The sequence below is a fragment of the Corvus kubaryi genome, unplaced genomic scaffold (genome assembly GCF_017639235.1).
Source record: "Corvus kubaryi isolate FWS band 111438036 unplaced genomic scaffold, C.kubaryi_AGA036_p1.0 68, whole genome shotgun sequence".
NCBI lineage: Eukaryota > Metazoa > Chordata > Aves > Passeriformes > Corvidae > Corvus > Corvus kubaryi.
Window position 1 is genome coordinate 9,858,602 of NW_024582056.1, and position 20,112 is coordinate 9,878,713.

At 44.3% G+C, this 20,112-nt stretch overlaps 2 protein-coding genes across 3 annotated transcripts; one reads left to right on the top strand and one right to left on the bottom strand.

Annotated features, from left to right (window-relative positions):
- The first annotated feature begins 757 nt into the window (after positions 1-757).
- Positions 758-8,781, top strand: SNRNP48 (small nuclear ribonucleoprotein U11/U12 subunit 48). 2 transcript variants are annotated; one of them, XM_042048747.1, is made up of 9 exons: positions 758-838; positions 912-1,025; positions 1,113-1,173; positions 1,917-1,991; positions 4,403-4,591; positions 5,588-5,709; positions 6,143-6,258; positions 7,426-7,596; positions 8,497-8,781. In XM_042048747.1, the coding sequence occupies exons 1-9, from the start codon at positions 800-802 to the stop codon at positions 8,534-8,536; spliced, it is 927 nt and encodes a 308-aa protein (XP_041904681.1). In that variant the 5' UTR covers positions 758-799; the 3' UTR covers positions 8,537-8,781. The 2 variants fall into 2 exon arrangements, with proteins under 2 accessions (XP_041904681.1, XP_041904682.1); XM_042048748.1 differs by having other exon boundaries at positions 7,432-7,596.
- A 955-nt stretch (positions 8,782-9,736) lies between these two features.
- Positions 9,737-18,682, bottom strand: ROPN1L (rhophilin associated tail protein 1 like). The gene is made up of 7 exons (XM_042048749.1): positions 18,608-18,682; positions 17,667-17,696; positions 16,151-16,300; positions 14,208-14,331; positions 13,875-14,036; positions 11,313-11,488; positions 9,737-10,453 (listed from the first exon to the last, which is right to left on the bottom strand). Exons 3-7 carry the CDS (start codon positions 16,279-16,281, stop codon positions 10,390-10,392), a joined length of 657 nt encoding a protein of 218 aa, XP_041904683.1. The 5' UTR covers positions 16,282-16,300; positions 17,667-17,696; positions 18,608-18,682; the 3' UTR covers positions 9,737-10,389.
- Positions 18,683-20,112: the final 1,430 nt, after the last annotated feature.

Consider the following 20,112-nt stretch of genomic DNA (forward strand, 5'->3'; position numbering starts at 1 on the left):
GTGGCGAGGCTGGCGAGCAGTTCGGAGCGGTGTGTGGCGAGGCTGGCGAGCAGGTCAGAGCGGTGCGTGGCGAGGGCAGACCGCGGCCCCTCGGCGCACGGCGCGCCCGTCGCGGGCCGGGCTGTTCCTGCGACCTCCTGCCGGCAGGCGGCGCCCGCGCCCCTCAGGCACCGGGGCATTCCCGGGCTTTGTTCCCGTTTGCGCCAGGTAGTGAGCGGGGGCTGACCCGCACAAGGCTGCCTCACCGAGCATCGAAACTTCACGCTGTTTACACATTTCAACAAGCAAGGGCATCAGCATTCATTGCCTGCAAATTACGTAACTTCTGTATTAATTACTACTCAACCCCCATTTGCTGGCTGTGTCTGTCGCTTCTCATGTTAATCAGTCCGCAGGCGCGGTCCTTCCCTCCATCTGAGCCTGGAGTCTGTTCCGAGTAGGTGGCCAGTGAGTCGGTGGTCGCGATCGCCCACTGCCGGAATTACCATTCCCTAGTTACTGCTCAGCCCCGCTGACTTTCGCTCCTGGCGGCTCTCGTCCAGAGAGCCCATCCAATTTGGGATTGTCTTCCCTATTCCTTAAAAGACTAACCAAGCATCCGATGCTCACAATGCAGCTGCTTAATCACAACTGTCCGGGCACCGGCTACTCATTTTAAAGAATAAAAGGCAAAGCTTGACTCGCACCCCTCCGCACGCCCGGCGGGGCTCGGTGTCCGCCCCCTCCGAGGCGGGAGCGCCCTCAGCGAACGCGGCGCCGGCCCCGCCCCGGCGCGGTCACGGGGCCTCTCGGCGCAGCGATGGCGGCGCCCAGCGCCGTGTGGCTCGGCGGGGGCTCGGTGAGGCGGCGGGGGCTGCGCGGGGCAGGGCGGCGGGGTTGGCGGGGCGAGGCTGACCCATGTCCCCTCGCAGGTAGAGTGGGTGCCGTGCCCCTACGACGTCCATCACCGCGTCCCCCGTGCGTCGCTGGAGAGGCACGCGGCGTCCTGCCGGCTCCGCAAGATGGGATACTCCGCCGAGGAGGAGGTGGGAGCCCGGCTCGGGAAGCGGGACACGGGGCCGGCGCTGCTGCTCGGCGGCCCCGGGCCTTGACCGAGCCCTTTGGTCCCGCAGGCCGAGATGTACGACTCCAGCTTTTTCTACGAAAACCTGAAGGTTCCGTCCGTCGCCATGGGTGAGCGGCAGCGGGGACTCCGCCTGACGGGGAGGGACACACCGCTGGGGCTGAGGAGAGACCCCGGGGAGGTGCCGAGGATGAGGGGCTGAGAGGACATCCCTGGGGGGCAGAGATGTGGGTCTGAGGAGTCCGGGTCCTCACGGTAGCACAACCCCACTACCTCGTCAGCTGCAAACTCCCCAAGGCTTCCTGAAAACCCTGAGTGTTTCAATCAGTAAGTTAGTTTTCTCAAATTGTAATTTGCAATTTGCCTTAATTTACCGTTTTTATGCTTCTATCACTGTATAATTCTACTCTGTAGGTCACTTTTATATTTTCATCTTAAAATCCAAGGAGGATGTTTTTTCCTCTTAGGAAACTTAGGAACTCCTCTTAGGAGTTTCTTCCTATGTTCTCAGTCCCCAGTCTATTAAAATGCATGCTTAGAAGGTGAAAACTGTCCATAGAATCTGGCGATAAAGCAATGGTACAGAGAGCAATACACATACATTTCTTTTTCCATATCCTTGTAATCCAGAAATAGATATTATTTTTCTTAATTTTCTCCCCTCATTTCAAATATGGAATAGATGAAAATTACATTTTTAGTTCAAATGTCCCCTTGTACATGAATGAAACTATGATGTTCTGTACCATACCGTAAGTCTCATAATAGAGGTTGGGGGATAAAGGCTAACCCAATCAAGTACCTGAGAACTTGATGTAAAAGTTAATGATTTTATTTTCTTCTCTGCCTGCAGATAAAGATCTACAGTTTCATATTGTTAAGCAGGCTAGAGCTCAAAGTGTGAAGGAAGGTACAGGCTACAGTGAAGGTAAGGAGCAAGCAAATACCAAGGTGACTTCGCCAGCCTCCAGTGGAGAACTGCTCTTGTCTCCCTCCTTGCTGCTTCCTTCATTCCACTGAGAACTCCTGTGAGGAATTTCACTTAATTTAGTTTTAATATTCCTTCCCCTGCATATTTTGGAGCATGATTACTTTATATACTTGGGGCAACTAGATGAGAGACTTTGAGTCTGTTGTGTTCATACCTCTATTATCTTCAGGACTGAAAAAACCAAACAACATGCATATTACTATGTAGGACTGTTTCAGGACTGATCTAAGAAGTTGTATAAGAACTATGCTGGCACATCTGCAAACGTGATGTTGTCCTTTGTCACTGCTCCAAGCACAGTAATTCCTTTACGTTTCATTTTTCGGTGGGTTTTGTGACCAGCCACGGGACGAGCCTAGGACAGAGGCCTTGAGGGTTCAGACTTAGACAAAGTAGAAAAATAGGGCTCCCCATGGAATCTGTAGAGCTTTGGGGTATGATTGAGAAATTACTGCAACACCTGAAAGATACAGCATTTGTTCTCTGTAGACTTTGGTTTCTTAAATACATATGGGCAGAAGGGAAGGTGACACTGAAACGTTTCTGATAGTGAAATACAGCAGCACTCACACAGTTTTTCACGTTGTCTTTGTTTCTCTGGCATAGCAAATAGAGGCTTAAAGGACAGTTGCTTGGGAAGGACATTTCCTGGGATGAGCACTGTGTTTTGAGCACATCAGGTGCACTCCCTCCGAAGGGAAGTGGGAACTCATTAATTTGACACAAGCACATCCAAGTAGAGTAGCAACAGATAAACGCTTTGTGGAGTGGTTCATTGCAAAGGTGCACCAGTGAGCCACTAGATGCCAGTGTTCATTGCCCAGATTTCCCTGCAAGCTTGCCTTTCTCTGAAGATAACATTAAAACTGGATTGGTGGTTTTCATTGTGGCAACTTGGCCTATTGTGAGATTTACTGACTTGTTTGTTCAATTTAAGGTCTTTGGCAACAGAAACAAATGAAAAATAATTTTTTATTGTAAATTTCCTTTTGACTCACTGTATCAAAGGAAGTGATTTTCTTTCTTTGTTTTCTTTTTTTTTTTTCAATTCTAACCATGTATAGAATATTAGCCTAGCTACATTGTAGAACAGAAAAATTGGTCTTAATCACAAGTTGTGTAATTGTTGTAAATCACAAGCATGTAATTATCAGTGCGTTTTTATGGACTTCTGTGACCCTGTAAGAACAGTGCATTTTAAAAACAGAATTCTAGTTTTTGTGTTTAAATCCATTTGTTCATGTTAGAACAGTTCTGGTTTAGGTTCCAAGTGCAGTAGTGATGAAATCTTGTATTTTAGGTTTGTTGGTAGACTTACTGCGGTTCCTCTTCTCCTTCTTTGGTGTCTTTAGTGAAAGTAGGATGTGAAAGATTGCCCAGCTTCTGTTAAGAGCTGCATAATCTGGAGAAGCTCTAGGTTTGCTGTTGTGAAGGACGTTGCTTACACCCTTCTTACGTGTTGGCTTTTCTGTCCACCTGGAGATGTGTGGGATTGTGTTGGGGGAAGCAGGATTATGGAGGTTGGGTCAATGTTTGCTGGAAAACTGAGTGGTTTTGACTAAAATGCTTTTTTGCAGGCAATGTCCTAGAATATTGCATCCTGTATCTTTAGGAAAGTCACTTTACTGCAGTTGCAATGGACTGAGAATGGATTTATTTGTTTGGAGGCATATGTGTTTTAACTGGGGAATGAGAAAAACAAGTACCAGGCTGATGGGTCAGGGAAAGAGGAGTGTGCAGGCAATATGTTTGTTTCCATAACTTTAAGTTATCTGAACTGATCTGGAGCACTTTGAAAGTGCCTTTGTAGTCCTTTTAGCTATAAATTCCTCTGGCAGTCTATTACAAAAGCTCTGCAGAGAAGGTGACAGTGTGAGTGAGACTGATTTACACAGTGCTCAGTTATCTAGTCTCCTAGAAGCTTTCATTCTTGTTGGCAGAACACGTATTTTGCAGCTAGTACTTTACTCAACATTTTAGGAGTAAGATAAACCCACAAGTTAGAGCTGCAGCCTCTCTTGATTCACCTTCTAAGTCAAGAGCTGAAACTCATGGGAAATTACAGAGTGTCATTTTGATCTAATCTAGTACGATTCCTTAATGGCATATGAAAACCTGTATCTGTGTAAGCAATCAAGAGGGGTTATACAGCCTGCATGGGGCTTGGGAGGGATCTTTGAGCAGTTTTTATCTTTTCTAATTAAGAAAGTTGAAACTTCTTACAGATACATAGGCGAAGGATGAAAACAGTATGGGAGTTTACTGCATTGTTTGTTTGTTGACCTTCTTGGTATTTTCCTGCATAATGATGCTACTTTACAAGTAACAGCTCTCTGTCCAACCTCCAGGATCTTACTCATTACTGCCCATAGAAGTTCCTCAAAACCATAAGCGTTTCATCTGTGACCTGACTCAAGCTGACCGCCTTGCTCTTTACGATTACGTTGTTGAGGAAACAAAGAAACAGAGGTCTAGATCCCAGATAACGGAAAATGACAGTGATCTCTTTGTGGATTTAGCAGCAAAAATCACTCAAGGTTTGAAGAATGATCTATTGTTGAATTTATGGCTCAGAACTTTCAGTTTGTCCAGTTATATGAGTTTTGTTGAAAGCCGAACAGAATTGGTTCAGAATTGGTTGTGGTGTTTTTTTTTTTTTTTTTTGGGTTTTTTTTTTTTGTTTGTTTTTTGTTGTTGTTGTTGGTTTTTTTGGGTTTTTTTTGCGGAAAGCATACAGTTAAGAGCCACAGCAAAGACCTGGCATCACAGAATGCTAGTTTGATGTCCTTCATGATGTTTTCCTTCTGGGAAAGCCTCATTGCTCTGCTTCTGGCACATGTATTGTGTGCATCTCAGTGGATGGATCTTCTGTCTTTGCTGCAGCTGACTTCAGGTTGCTGAATGCTGCCAACTTGCTGTGCAGCTCAGAACAGTTCTTTGCTGTAAGAGATGATGAGATTCAATATTGTTTAAGAGTAAAAGCTGAACAGGAGAGGTTGGCAGTCATCCAGGTGGAGCTCCTGAGCAACATACTTTGGTGTTGGTCTGGGGCCTCACATCCCTGTTGAGTCACTCTGGTTTGTAACTGTACCAAGTGCAGCAAAAGCATCTGAGTCACCCTGCAGGCCCTGCTGTGCCTAGGAGGTGAGACAGTGCTTGGCATCTACACAGGTAGATTTTTTACAGAATCTGGCTTTCCCATTCTGTGTCTTACTGTAATACTGGCTTTGAAAACATGACGCATATTTAGAAGGCGTTTGACCAAATCACAAGCCCATATATTGGTTTGGATCGCAGTTTGGAGATTGAGATCACATAACAGCATTTTCTTGGTGGCTTTTTAGTTGTGTGTAAACAGCCAGCAAGAAGGCTGGGGAGGAAGCTTCAGATAAATTCACCACAGTTAGTAAATACAGGAGGAACTTGAGAAAGAACACAACGTATTTAATGTTCCTGAATGTATGAGGCCTGCATACCTGCAGGTGCTAATGTCCTGCTCATGACCATTTGTTTTACTCCCAATTTTTTGCTAGATGATAGTCAGAAAGGTCCAAAGTCCCATCTTGAAATTCTGGCTGAAATGCGAGATTACAAAAGGCGGCGGCAGTCATACAGAGCTAAGAATGTTCATATAACGAAGAAGTCCTACACTGAGGTGAGATTGGAAAAGGAAGGCTTTTTTGCACAAAAGTGCTTATTATGTATCTGCATAAACAATTATATACTCTTTCAAAGACAAAGAATATGTGTCTTTTCCCTGCTTCTTGTACCCTGCTTCATTATTGTTGCAAACTATAGAGGAATGTTTTTGGTTTGTTGCAGCAAGTTACAAATAATGAGCATTGCTAACTGCTGAGTTTTGAATATGAAAATGCCAGCAAGATATAACTCACTATCATAAAATGGTGCTATTTAAATTTATGCTAAAACATGTTTCTGCAAATAAGACTTCCCATTCAAACATCTGATGTACAGGGTTTGGGGGAAATTTTTGTGGGGTTTGGGTTTTTTGAGATGTTCACAGTTTGTCTAGTGCTAGTTCAGGCCCTACCATGACATGTTTGTTTTTAACATATCTTAATCTCCAGGTGATTCGGGATGTGATTGGTGTGCATTTGGAAGAGCTCAGCAATCAGTGGCAGGAGGAGAACAGGTTGGATAATGCAGAGATATGTGAAGGAGGGAAGTCGAAATCTTCAGGAAGGTATGCCACAGCTGACAGATTCTTCGGGCATGGAGCAGATTGTAATTCTACCTTACCACTTTCTTCTAATAGCACATACCAGCCTTATCTGAATCATATGCACGTTTTATTTTATACTCGTTCTATTAAGTCTTGCTTGAGAAGCTCTGCCTGCATGAAGGATGGGGAAAAATTGTTATGTATCTTTCTTTCAGAGGTAAGTAGGCTAGTTGCAAGTGATTCAGCTGAACAGGTAGTTTCTGGTGGATCTGGGTGATGAATAGTGCTTCCTCTGTGCCCAAATGTGTGCATATGTTGTAGCTGGCTACAGAGGCACACTTGGAAATACAAGTACACAATTTCTTACCCTTCCCTACCACATGACATGTGTTAGCTATATTAAACCTCAGAGTAAAGGTTTCCATAACATAATAAATATGGGGAGGCTTTACAGTTCTTATCCCTGCAAATGCTGCTGTGCTAATTGGGAGTGTGTTTTAGCTGTACTTATTTCTGCTGTGTCAAGCAACACCGCGCACCCTTCCAAACATTTGTCACTGAAGTAAGTGTGGAGTCATGACCTAGTGATAGCCTATTTGTGCCTCTTCAGCAGGCCTTTGAGAGGAGAATGTTTTTGAAACAAACTACAGAGTGGCACTCTGTGCCCAGAATTAAAATGAAGATGAATGGGTGGCAGAGCACTGGAACAGGGAGGTCGTGGAGTCTGCCTCACTGGAGACATTCAAAAGCCACATGGACACGTTCTGGTGTAACCTGCTTTAGGTGACCCTGCCTTGGCAAGGAGAGTGGAGTAGATGATCTGCAGAGGTCCCTTCCAGCCCTAACAATTCTGTGATTCTGAGATCAGGAGTTGGGTTCTGCACTGTAGGCTGCAACTTAAGACAGGTGGTTGAAGAGTTAAAGATTTAAAGCAAAAGAGAATGAACCCCTTATACTGCAGAGGTGTTAAGACTGAGGAGCTGTGTTTATAGGAAATAATTGGATTGAATAGCGTGCTGAGATATGCACCTGTAAGAGCATGGTCTTCAGGCCTCTTTTGGGAGGTACTGTATTTCTTAGAGAGGCTTAATAAAAGGTATGTCTTACATCATTAGTAGGTCATTATATTACAAAACTGGTATGCAAACAGTGACTGTGAAACTATTTTTATTGATTAAAATCACTAAGTTTCAGAAGGGAAGACAGGCGGTCGGCTTCAGTGGATTCCCGGCAGTCTGGGGGAAGCAGTAAGGATACGGAATGCACGAGACACAGGAGAGACACCAGCAGGAGTCCAAGTAAACGAAGAAGGAGTCGTGAGAGAGGCAAAGACAGAGACTCTCGGAGAAAAAGAGAGAGGTGAGCAGACATAGTGACAGCTGACTCCAGCTTCTGAATCAGTCTGTGAGAATTTAGTGCAGAGATTGAGAATATCTAGTCCAACTAAAAAGCTAGGCTAACCTCACGTGCAGTATGACAAGCCAGTGGTGTGAGGCTATTAATACTAAACAAAACATGCTGTGAGGTCATAAACTGTGATCCAGACTTCAGAATTTACTCTCACATCTGAAAGCTGGCACTTTCTGCAGCACGCTGCAGGACTGCAACAGTAGTGTAACAGGCTATTTATTTTGCTCCTTGATCAACATGGTTAAATGGACAGTTCCTCATCCACAGCTAAGTGCCTGTTATGTCTCATGCTGATTTCTGCTCTAGTTTGCTCTAGACCTTAATAAATAGGATTTTTTGTTTCACTAATATGCATACACTAGCCTTTCTGTATTAGATGCTTCAAAACAATGCTGTCACTCTTCAGTACTAAATACAATTTAGCAAAAGAAAACAAATCTAGGCCACACCTTCTAATACCATCAACATCTGCAGGACCACAGGTGCGTGGGACCTGTGTTTGAGCAGAGATGAAGACTGCTGTGCAGAAGAAATGCTGTCTTGTCCCTCATGTGTTTGGGTAAATGCATTACATAACTGCGTGGATGGCAGTGATGGCTTGTCTCGAAGCTGGCTTCATTACACTGTGATGCCATTCATCCTAAACTAATTGCCACTCTGACACTGCTTGACAAGACTTTGATTAAAGCAGCATGGAAAATAAATGTCCAAAAGCAGTTTACTTTCTTTCCTTAGAGGAGGACATGACTACATTTAATGAGAGCTTTCCATTTTCCAAGTTGCTTTTTCTCTTCAGACTCTGTCACTCTGAGACTAACAGCCCAGACAATGTTTATGTTTTTGTTTCAGGGATGAAGACAAGTATCACAACCATAAAAGAAGAAAGTAGAAACAAGAATCTGATGATTTTTTTTTTTTATCAGCTGTTCAAAATATAACTTGTACAAGAACTATAGTTACTGCTGTTTTGCGCGAGACAGTAAAGGTGTGCACATAATATTGGTGTTGCATCACACCTGTGCTGCTCGGAGACAAAAAAGTTTCAATGGTTGTCAGGATGGAAGCAGTAGATTTCAGAACATGTGTAAATCTGTAACATTTATACATCTGTTAATAAATTGTATTGATCTCTCAGGTGTTTGAGTTTAGTCTGACAAGGCTGAAGAATAAAATCTATGAGAGGTTGTATTTATTGGCCTTCCTGCCCCCTAGTGGACAACGAACAGAGCTAATCCCTGGAGTCCAGATGAGTTACAAACAGGGGAGGCATGAAGAGTGCTCCTCCTCCTACCTAACACTGTCACCTCTAGGTGACATTGCCTAATTACAGCACGTACCAGAGGGCAGATTTCAGAATTCTCCAACAGGCTAAAACATCTTCAACTGCAGCTGCTGTTAAATGGACAGTAACACAAAAGTTAGTGTTCCCGAGCTAATGCTCAAAGACAGTTCGGCTCAATATCATCTGGCAAAGGTGATGAGAATGTAGGTCTCCACAGAAGCTAGGGGGGAGGCACCAAGGACACTTGGGCTATTGCTGAGTACCATATTCAAACACCAGGTGCATTTACTTCCAGCAATAACTAGGACGACTTCCCATCCTGTGGACTATCATACAAATATTTGTGATAGAGGTTGATAAAACAGACTTAAAACATGCAGGTACATATTAAGGATGTGCAGTTCTGTTAATTCCTCACACAGTCTACTTCAGCAAGATCAGTCATCAGCAGCCAAGCTTCTTGCCTCAACAAAGTAAGCAACTATAAAAAGAATAAGCTTGCAGATCCATCTTTCCTAAATACTTCTGTTTGATCAATGTGCCAGGAGAGGGCACTCTATGTTGCTCCTGGTTGTGGCCTTTTCAGTCAAAGGGAATCTTTCCAGTTTTACTGTAGCCACTAGTATCCTCTTTCATACCTTAGTTGTTTCTGCAATTAAGTGTGATTGTCTGTCACTAAATACTTGGTCTAGTTCTGGTGGATTTATGCTTCTATACCTGCTACAGCAGTCCAGCCAAACAACTCTGTGTCAGGGATTCCTCACCTACGTGACAAATGCAGTAGCTTTTCCTGTCAGAAAACAAGACGTTTTAAAACATCTTTATTAGACAAGTTTATACAAAAATGAAAAAAAGTTTTAAGTTCTGAAAGGGCTCTAATTAGAGGGAAAACAACATGGAACCATTGCAGCCCTTGCATTGGTTTTGTTTACCAGCTCAGCCACAGGATTCTCATTAAGTTCTTTCAGTAGGGCTTGGTAAAACGCTTTGTTTAAATAGAGGATGTCCAGGCAGACAAAGGAGTCTAAGGACCAGCTGTATTTGTGCCAGAGTCAAAATGATGTCAGTGCTACCAGAAACATAATGAGAAATGCTCCAGTTACAGCTGCCCAGTCTTAACTGAATTCCATGTTTTACTTAACAATCACTTACAGAGTGTAGGTAGAAAGCGCGGTAGCAAAACAACTTTTGCTCAATATAAGCAGAAAAGTGAAGGGGTCACACCCTAGGGGTGGCCATCAGTATTTGAGACGCAGGAGAACAGTATAACCATGGCTTCAGTTGACATCCCCTGAAGGGCTATCTCAAGAGTAGGACAAAGAAAAGGAAGTGCCAGAGAAGAGGATCATGTTGTTCTGAAATGTGCAAATTATGGTACTTTGAACACAAATTATGTTCTTGAACTTACTTATTCCTTCATTTTTTTTCCCTTCCCACCTCATGCTGGAGAGTAGGGTTGATCAATAAAATATGAAGGAGTATGGCAGGAAGTGTCTGATGAGCACCATGCCAGAGTGTTGGTCCCTGGAAAGGAATAAACCAAATTTCTTAAAATGACACTTTCACATGGTAAATCCTAGTGTGTTGGACAAGGTACAATTTAGGGCTATATGAATTGCAAGCAAAAGGGGTGTGATTAAAAAGTGCTTCTTACTAAAAATTGTCAGTCTGATAACTAATGATGAAACAGTTCATTTGTATGCTCTTGTTTGTATGGAGTTCACATGGCAGTGTTTTTTGGGGGGAGGTGGGGGCCACAGTGGCGCCTTGTGTGAGTTTCAGAGAGCTGGCCCAGCAGTGATGGTGGTAGAACCTCTGGGGTCATGTCAGCCCACCATGCACAGAAAGAACAGTTGCAGAGAGATGTAGGAAGAGTTCAGTGTCTGTATGCAAACGTGCTATGCAGGCAGCACTCGGAGGACAAGCCTGTTACAGATCTTCTTGAATTGGTTAAAGTGCGTTTCAGGTGATCTATGTGTGACCACAGATACAATGAGAGAACTCCCAGTCTCTCTCTCTGGTTTATGATCTATGCTAATTCAAAGGAACAGCCCAGAAGCTGCTGCTGGTTCCAGAGCCAGTAATATGCAGATGTTACACGCCTGTATACAATAGCTTCCTACAGGGAAAATTCTACCACCAGATAGAGACTTCAGTATTTCAGAGGAAGATGGCTAAATAACAGTTTATCTTTTAACAGTGCAAACAGTGAAGTTGACAAAAAATAACTATGCATACTTTTGATACAATCTCAGTCAATCCTTACTCCTGCCATCATGCCTATGCCCAAAATGAAGATGGAGTATTCACCTGAAATTAAAGGCTCATGAAGAACCCAGAGGCAATTGATACATTAAAACTCCTTGCACAGATTTTTACTTACGCTTGTTCTTTAATTCCTTGAAGGAATGCTTTAGTTTCTGTCTCTGATATCTCCCCATCAATACCAGCCAAATATGAATAAAGGAATGAGAACGTTTCGAAGGGAATTCGAGCTGCTCCGCCTTCTGGGTCTCTTGTTAGGATTTCGCAGGCCTGTTTCATTGAACTCAGTAAGGACTGCAGGGGGTTCCAGCAAGAAATGAAAGGAAAAGTATCAGAGCCATGAACATCCTTTGCATACCATGACCAAATCCACACTGTAAGCCATTACAAGTGAGGGTAAATGAGATGAAGGTGTTACCATCGCTGCCTAGCTTTAAACCCCAAATTTACTCTCTAGTGCAGGTCCAAGGATGGAAACAATAATGAAGTTCTAGTAGAGACAGAAGAAAAAATACCAGAATCTTGTGATGGTTAAAGATGGCATAGGGTAATCTGAGCTCTGTCTCCAGTAGGGCCAAATTTCTGTGTTCTGCTACTGTAAAAGCTCAACATCACTGTATCTAGTAAGAGATGTTTATGTGTGTGTGTGTGTGTATATTAATGGTTCTAAATGAATTCTCAGCAGCAGTTAAGACAGACAAATCTGCAACCCTCAGAAAATGAATACAGGTTTCATGATTTTATATAATTTTTAGATTATATTTTAGCTGATATTTACTGTTTCCCCTATCTCTTTGCAAGTTCCATTTTAATAGATAGTAGAAAAAGCACTGAGGCAAAAAGTATTTAAAGAGTATTTCAATTTAGTCAAAGGCCAATAACATCTGAGTTACCTTTAAAAAACATGCCTCAAATTATTAGTTCCAAATCTACTTTGAAAAAATCCTTTATTTAATATGGTGTTGACAATCCAGTGCCCTATGCATGCTGAGCTATATGGGGAAAAGTGGAAAAATTCAGCATTGAGTTTCATTCAGTCAAAGACTGGTTGGATGCCATTAAAGAAACAAACAAAACCACACACACAATATAAAAGCACAAACCAAACCCACACAGGCTTTCTTTAACCTAAGTCTTAATATTTTTCACTGCAACTTTTTCAAGATTTCCTCTTAAAATTTCATTAGCAAGCAAGCAATGTCTGTGTAAAAAGACAGCATTTCCTAAAGTAGAATAGCAATACTTAAAATAAATACAATATCTGTTTAAGATCTAGAACACAGGCCAGAGAAGTGTCATCTTAAAATCCTTTAACAGTTTTACTTAATGTATCTCCTCCCCTGGGAGGCTTCTCAGGGAAAAGAGAGGCAGCTGACTCTGTGATGGCCAACTCTACATTTTGCATTTGGCTGTCCCTCTATTGCCCTTTCTGGTCCTGCCACTCCAAGCTGCCATGGTCTCTCTCTCACAACACAGTGAAGTTATTCATATCCATTTTGCCACTTTTGACAGACAATTTAACAGGCTACCTGTGTGGTCATTTCTCCAAGGCTTTTGTAAAAACGCATCAGTGCTGTACAAAAAAGATACTCTTAAGAAGTTCATACTTGACTACTCTTCTATCTCAGCTGTGACCCTGTTTGACTGGGAACACAATTTACAGCTGCAGGAAGTGAATGTAAACTTCTTGTGTGTGTCTTTCTCTCTGGTTTAGGAAACTGAAGTTTAGGTTTCATTATGTAGTACTGAAATCAAACCATTTACTTACTATCCAAAAGGATGGTGAGGTGGTGAAATTTAGTCTGTCTAGCTCCATCAGAATGATGTTCCTGTGACTCCGTTTTTGATTTTGGTTTGTTTGGGGATTTTTTGGGGGGGAGAGAGGAGTTGTTGTTTTTTAGATAAGTAATGTTGCTGTCACTATTTTTAAATGAAGAAAAGAGCCTAAACTACAAGATCATTTTGGGAGGGAGACTGTAATCAAGAAATACACATTTGAAATATAGATAGATAGATAGATAGATAGACAGACATACAGATATACACACACAATTGCATTGCCAGGCCAGATGAACATTCAGGGTTTCCAGATATTGCAACATTCACAAAATATTATGTCACATATATTTTCTTTTTAGTACTTCTTCTTCCCTACTGTAGAAATCATTAAAAGTATTATACTTTGTAAGAACATCAGCTTAATGCATTTTATAATCTTTCATTCTGTTGAAATGCTCTGCTGGATTTTATTACTGACATTAAAAGAATTAAGTGTAGCTTTAGTAACATTAAGTGCTGCTGTGAAAATTTAATTTGCTACACAATCAATTAAAAATTGGTTCTTTAATTTCTCCCTCCAGTTCTCCATGGACATTTACACTGATGCCATCAACATCACTCCTCTATCATCCTCTCTCACAGAGTATGACCTCCCTGCAGACATGCTTGCTCTTCTACTGCCACTCCAGTAAACTGAGGACTTAGCCATCCTTCTGGTTAAGTTCCCCAGACCAAAATCTGATGGGCAACAGAAGTAAACATGCAAGCCACTTTTCCAGCTGCTGCAAAAGCAATCACCATACCCCAAATCCATCTGCATTCATTGTTCTATGGTTTATCTTTTATATGATCCTAGACAACAACTTGTGTTTGGATACAAGGGCTCCTGCTGTGAACGTACCCCACCAAGCACGCTGCACCCAAGTGCCAGAAACTTCATCCATTCCACCTCCTTGCCAAAACTGTCCAGCTGCAGGATAGCTTCCAGCTGCTCCTCTGGCAAGCCCAAATGCTTCCATTTTTCCCTCAGGTCTGCAATGGTCACCATGCCTTTGGAAGAAAGCTTTGAACGAAATCATGGTACCACAATAAGAATTCAAAAAAACAGAATGAATTTAAGAACACAGTGTCTCCCCAAAATACTTCAACTACTTGACAGTCTCTCTCCCCAACCATCTCCACCACATCAGCATTCCTCCATAGCATTGTGCATTTGATAAAGAACAGCTTGTACCTGTTTGTGCAAGACCTTAAGGAGTCCTGGGGTCAAACCAGCATCTGTTTTCTCTGTTGCTAAAGGCATTTCCATCCTCTCCTTCACAGGAAGGGGTTCACCTTTAGACAAGGCTGAAAAATACCTAAGTGAAAGGGAAGAGCAACAAACCTCAATGCCTATGGCCATTACAAACTGCACAGAAGTAAATGCTCTTACAGTTCAGTGTAAGAATCTGCAGGCTCCCCCACAGGAGCAGCAGCACCTGGCAAGCTGCCTTCATGCACAGCTCCCATCTTCCTGTGCCCAGAAACCACAATCTTTTGACTGTACATGTTCCTTTTCATGACACTCTAGTAATTCTTAAGGCCTTTAGCTTATTTTTTGCATGATATACTCAGCTCTTTTGACTGATGAACCTGAGGGCTTACCTGTTTAACATTCCCCTCACGCACTACCCAAAATGTACATCTGCCTATTCACGTTGCAACTCTCTCATCAGCATTTCTGCTCTTTCTGTCCACTCCAAAACAAAATCTAAGAGTAGAGCATAAAGGACACTAGATACACATCCTTTTAATTATGAGGCTGCCACAACCTTAAGAGCTGCCTCTGCCTTAACTGGCCAGCAATCTGAATTGTGCAAGGAAAACTTCAGTTTTCATTCAGCTGCATCTAATTTAAAAGTTTCTCCACTTGTCCTGTCTCATCCGCCCTGGTCACCCATGTCCATGTCCAGGCTATCCCATGCTGTGCAAATACCTGCTAAAATACACAGCAGGCAGCACTCCAGAACTGAATTAGTGCGACTGTATAGAAACAGATGCACGGTATGCATGTACATATAACACCCGGCCTATTTGCCAGATCCATTTCCCCATCTGATTATTCACAGGGACAAACGCTACAACACCGGCAGCACACGTGAAGCCACCACCCGGCTCTGCTCTGCATGGCTCCCAGGTACAGATGTTGCTCTGCTCAGGTACACCGGAGCATGTTCCAGAACGGGGGTGTGCAAGCAGCAGCAGCCGCCCACCATCAGCGGGGCTCCTCCCGCCGAGCTGGTGCGGTGCTTAGGCGAGGTCGGGGGCTGGCCAGTGGCGTGGCCTTTGCAGCCCCGGCTCTCGCCAGTCCCAGCAGGCACCAGCCACAGAGATATGCCACACCATTTTAAGGTGGTCCTGCCGGCTTTCCCCAACACTGCAGCTGTAACAATTCAGCTTCAGATTCTTTTCTTTTTAGCAGACAAGCCAGACTGCAGCCTGGCTTTGTTAACAGCCTCCCCTCCCTCATGTACACAGTACAGACGTTTTCCAATCCTCCCAGCTGAGAACATCTCACAGGTACCTTTCAAGAGCTTGCCCACGCAAACCACAGGACAGGAAAAAATTACAGTGAGCAGTTGAGGTAAAAGAAAACAAAATAGATGCTAAAGAAGAAACATTTAAACATCTAAATCAACTTTATAGTGGGAGATTTATTACGTGGATTATCACTTCAAAGGTGCAATTTTTCAGGCACTTTCCCCAGAAAGAAAGAAGGGGAACCTAACCAAGCTTAAGAATTAGAAAGCTAATGTATATTTTTTCCTTTAAATTTCAAGAATTAAATCTCACATGAGAGAAGAAAAACCAAACCAAACCAAAAGGAAAAAGGGTTGGTCTTTCAGATAGAAAAACTAGTAACAAAAAGCAAATTAAGATGCATTTTTCTGTATGGAAATCCAGCTATTTCAGAATAAGCCAGTAAGCCAGCCCTAAACCTCAAGGAAACAGAAAATAAATAAAATACCACACTGTTTTTAAAAGGCTTACATGCTGCATTAATACACAGAAGCGTGTGTGCAATGGACATGCTGATTTAACAATCAAAGCCAGGGCCACTACATAATAAAGAGAGGCAGTGAGGTTTTGAGGGTCCCTATGTATAGCTCTCTGTTGTTAGGTGAACATCATACTTACGCAGCTGCCCACTGCAAAACATCATAAGGCTGAGTCCTAATAGCAGCTTTAGTAAATTGCTTCAGAATATCAGGTAGCTCCGGGGGGATTTTGATCTGCTGAGCACAAAACATGGCTTCTGGAAGAGGCATGGTGTCCAGTCACAAGGACCTGAAAGAAATAAAACAGCAGTTCACAGATGCAGGATGTGAATGAAAAACTGTGTGTGCACATGGGAGTGAACAGTGCCTGTCCCCAAATTCCCTCCTGTCCTACTTGATAGGGGCTCCTGGAGAGCTGACAGACTTGGAAGGGTAAACAGACAAGCCCCACGTGGCTCTAAAAAACTTTAACTTGGCGGCAACACCAAGTAAAACACTGGAGCTTGGGCACCAATGACAGCTCCGGGTGAGGAGAACTACTACTTTAACAGGTATCTTCAGATAGCTTTAAACTGATTTTTCTCCTCAAATCTGTAAACCAGGCAGTCCAGACAAGTCACACCACACATGCCAACATGAAAGGTATCTACATTGACAAGCCCCTACTGCATGCCAAGGAAAATCTTGGTATTCTTGTACAGATGCCAGAGTATGCAGATGACCAAGTTTCTACTGTGCTTATGTATTCAAAAATCCTGTAGCAAAAAGTTAGTAATTTTTGCTCCTGACAGATTTTACATCAAACAATTACAGTGATGAACAAAATATTCATGTGATGCCTTTTCCTGGTCTTAAAATCAAGAGTCAAACACGGTTAGAAGGGGAAAAGGGATTTTACCTTGGTATTTATTTTAAGGATCCTTAGGTGCACTACGTCCAGGTCGAATACACTGAAATGCACACCCCTCAAAAGATCTGGTATAACATTACAGGTCTTACTAATTGGCATATCTATCAAAGATTCCCCAATGAGAGGCTCAAGTGAGCCCCCTCCCCAAGGAACCTTCCCCTGGATGGTTCTATCTTGGTTTACAGAATGTGTTCTGGAGAGACCTTGGGGTCTGGGGCACACTGATCCCTAGCTACGAAGCTTCTAAAATGTTTAGTCTCTTAGCTTGACAAACAAGTTGAAGAATGTAGGCAAAAAGCACTAAGAATACAGAAGTTGTAAAAAAGGTATAACAGGGGTATAAAAGAAAAGGCAAACAATCATCATGGCATCACATGTGTGCTGCAAGCACACACTGCACTTTGCTCATACAGCTTTACAGGTGTGTTTGACTCATTCAGGATGTAACTCATTTGTTGCAAGGAGTCCTGTTCCCCAGGGTCCAAAAGATGGGACAGAGACAGGCTATTGTATGGTCCTTCTCCCATCATAGCAATAGGGCACATTTGGTGGGAAATGAGTACTCTCCTCATCGTTTCCAGGACAAATATGGCATGCTTAAGCTGATTTAGCAACAAGAACTGAAAACCCATTAGTTATTTGCAGAAAGGAGGAGCAGTGAAAGCAACAGCATCAAGAAAGAAAGAAATCAATGTAACAGAATCCTCTATCCCTTTAGACTTTTTAAAGCTAAAAATAAGAGTACCTGGCAGGTGGCTTTCTCATCTGGATTCTCCTGTAGTGGAAAAGAAAAAATTAAAAGTCAGTGATAGAGCAATGGAACTGCTGTGACTCAAGGCTCCTTTGAGGATCAAACCGTACTTAGAACTTTATTTACGGAGAAATGCAGACAGGGTACAGCATCTTCATCACTGCAACACAGCCAATTTGCATCAGGAATAGACTTCAAAGTGTGCATTTAATTACCACATTGGTCATGCGCTCTCAGTAATGATTCAAAAATACAGCTCTAGCCAAGGAACTGAAGCCAAAGGCAAACAAGCTGAGGATTTCAGGACAACAGAAAAACTTTGAGGAAGGAATACAGGTGTGTGTGCATGTACCCTTGGTTGGCAGAGACCTCTTGGTCTTACCCCCTGCACAACCTATGAGAAGAGTGCAAAAGATCCATGTGAAGGTAGCTTTTGAGTATCTCCAAGGATGGAGACTCCACACTCCCCTTGGGAATCTGTGCCAGTGCTTGGTCACTCTCACAGGGAAAAAGGATTTCTTGATGTTGAGAAGGAGCCTCCTGTACATATACACACACCTAATGAGCAAAGAAAAGCACAGCCAGGGCAGGCAGCCTCTGCACCCCTTCACCCCTCCGTTACTCTCGCTAGAGACAAAGACCAGCTGATCACTTTCACTTCATGTTAGCTCTTATTTTCTGTTTTCTTCCTTTCACGCACCCTAAACGAGCCCCAGGTGTTCATGAAACAAGGCTAAGGCCAACACGCAGGCGGCCCAGCCGCGGGTGCCCGCAGCCCACCCGCCCCGGGCTGTGGGGAGGCAGCGCCGCCGCTCACCGGCGCAGCCCCTCGCAGGCCGGAGGGAGCCCAAGGGCCGCCCCACGGCCCCAGCCCCCCGGACACCGCCGCGGGGGCCGCCCCGGGGTGCGGGGAAGGCCCGGGCACGACGCCTCACCTGCCACGCTCCGCGACCCGCTGCCCCGGCAACGCGGAGAACCGGGACGGGCCGGGCCGGGCCGGGGCGGGGCGGACGGCCCGGGCGCTGGGCGGGGGAAGGCGAGCGCCGGCGGGGCGGAGAAGCTTGATGGCGGCGTGGTTTAAAGCGCAAGAGCCGCACCTGTCTTGTGCAAGCTTCCGAAAAGACCCAAACCGTGGATGAGGAGATTGAGTCTACCAATTAGCAAATTCACGGACGGCAGCAAGGTGGGTCGGAATGGGCTGGAGGGTACAGCAGCTGAACATGAGCCAGCAGTGGGCCCAGGTGGCCAAAAACGCCAATGGCATCCTGGCCTGTATCAGCAATACTGTGGCAAGCAGGATAAGAGAAGCGATTATTCCCCTGTATGCGGTCCTGGTATGTATGCACCTCGAATTCTGTGTCCCCCTCAATTCAGGAAGGACACTGAGGTCCTGGAGGGTGTCCAGAGAAGGGTGACGAAGCTGGTGAAGGGCCTGGAGCACCAGTCCTATGAGGAATAGCTGGGGAAGCTGAGGTTGTTTAGCCTGGAGAAGAGTCTCAGGGGTGACCTTATCACTCTCTACAACTGTCTGAAAGGAGGCTGTAGCCAGCCGAGAGTCGGCATCTTCTCCCAGACAACCTGTGATAGAGTAAGAGGACATAGTCTCAAGATGTGGTACACATCAAGATGTGGGCACACACTAAGGTTGGACACTAAGAAGAACTACTTCACAGAAGGGGTGATTAGACATTGGAAGGGTCAATGCAGGGGGGCGGTGGAATCACCATCCCTGGTGGTGTTCAAGGAAAGACTGGATGTGGCAGTTAGTGCCATGGTCTAGTTGCTAGGGTGGTGTTTGGTCAGAGGCTGGTCTTGATCCCAGAGGTCTTTTCCAACTTAATTGATTCTACGATTATCTTAGCACCATGTTATTGGCAGAGCCCATGGCGGGGAGGCTGCTCCCTGAGTGCCTGGGCTCACTACAGCCCACTGGCTCCTGCATGTCCCCTGGCCACAAGGATACTCTGCTGGGTGAGCAGTGTTAGGGTGGCATGTCCATCTTGCCTTTGGCATTCTCGCACCTCATTTCCTGACTTGGATGAAATGTGAAAAAACGCTGACTGAGCTGAAAATGAGGGCAGTATATCCCCAAAAATTCCCTTTACTGGCAGTAGCTGCTGCTTCCAAGGACAGCTCAGCCACAAGCAACCTCTCCTGGTCAGGCTCCACAGTCCTGGACATTTAGGACAGGAGCACCATTGAGAATCTGCCACCACCAAGAGCAGCAGGGCCAGTGCCAGCTTCTTCTCAGCACCTGCTGCTCCAACTCTGACACCACGAGGCAACGTGGGTTGTCTGCTCCAGAATGCCAAGGATCCAAAGTGCCCTCCCTGCCACAAAGTCTTGGTGGACAGCTGCAAGTGTTCCTTCCACTGTGATAAAAACAGCACTGGAGATAACCTGCCTGGCATCCTCTGTAAAGACACCAGCACATCTCTTG

Excerpts from the sequence above, each read along its gene's own strand:
- ROPN1L (XM_042048749.1), bottom strand. The coding sequence starts at position 16,281 with ATGCCTCTTCCAGAAGCCATGTTTTGTGCTCAGCAGATCAAAATCCCC. Across the intron at positions 14,037-14,207 it reads TTAAGGTCTTGCACAAACAG|CTTTCTTCCAAAGGCATGGT; the intron begins GTACAAGCTGTT and ends TTTCGTTCAAAG. Across the intron at positions 10,454-11,312 it reads CAAGGAATTAAAGAACAAGC|GGACCAACACTCTGGCATGG; the intron begins GTAAGTAAAAAT and ends ATTCCTTTCCAG.
- SNRNP48 (XM_042048747.1), top strand. The coding sequence starts at position 800 with ATGGCGGCGCCCAGCGCCGTGTGGCTCGGCGGGGGCTCG. Across the intron at positions 4,592-5,587 it reads AGCAGCAAAAATCACTCAAG|ATGATAGTCAGAAAGGTCCA; the intron begins GTTTGAAGAATG and ends ATTTTTTGCTAG. Across the intron at positions 7,597-8,496 it reads TCTCGGAGAAAAAGAGAGAG|GGATGAAGACAAGTATCACA; the intron begins GTGAGCAGACAT and ends TTTTTGTTTCAG.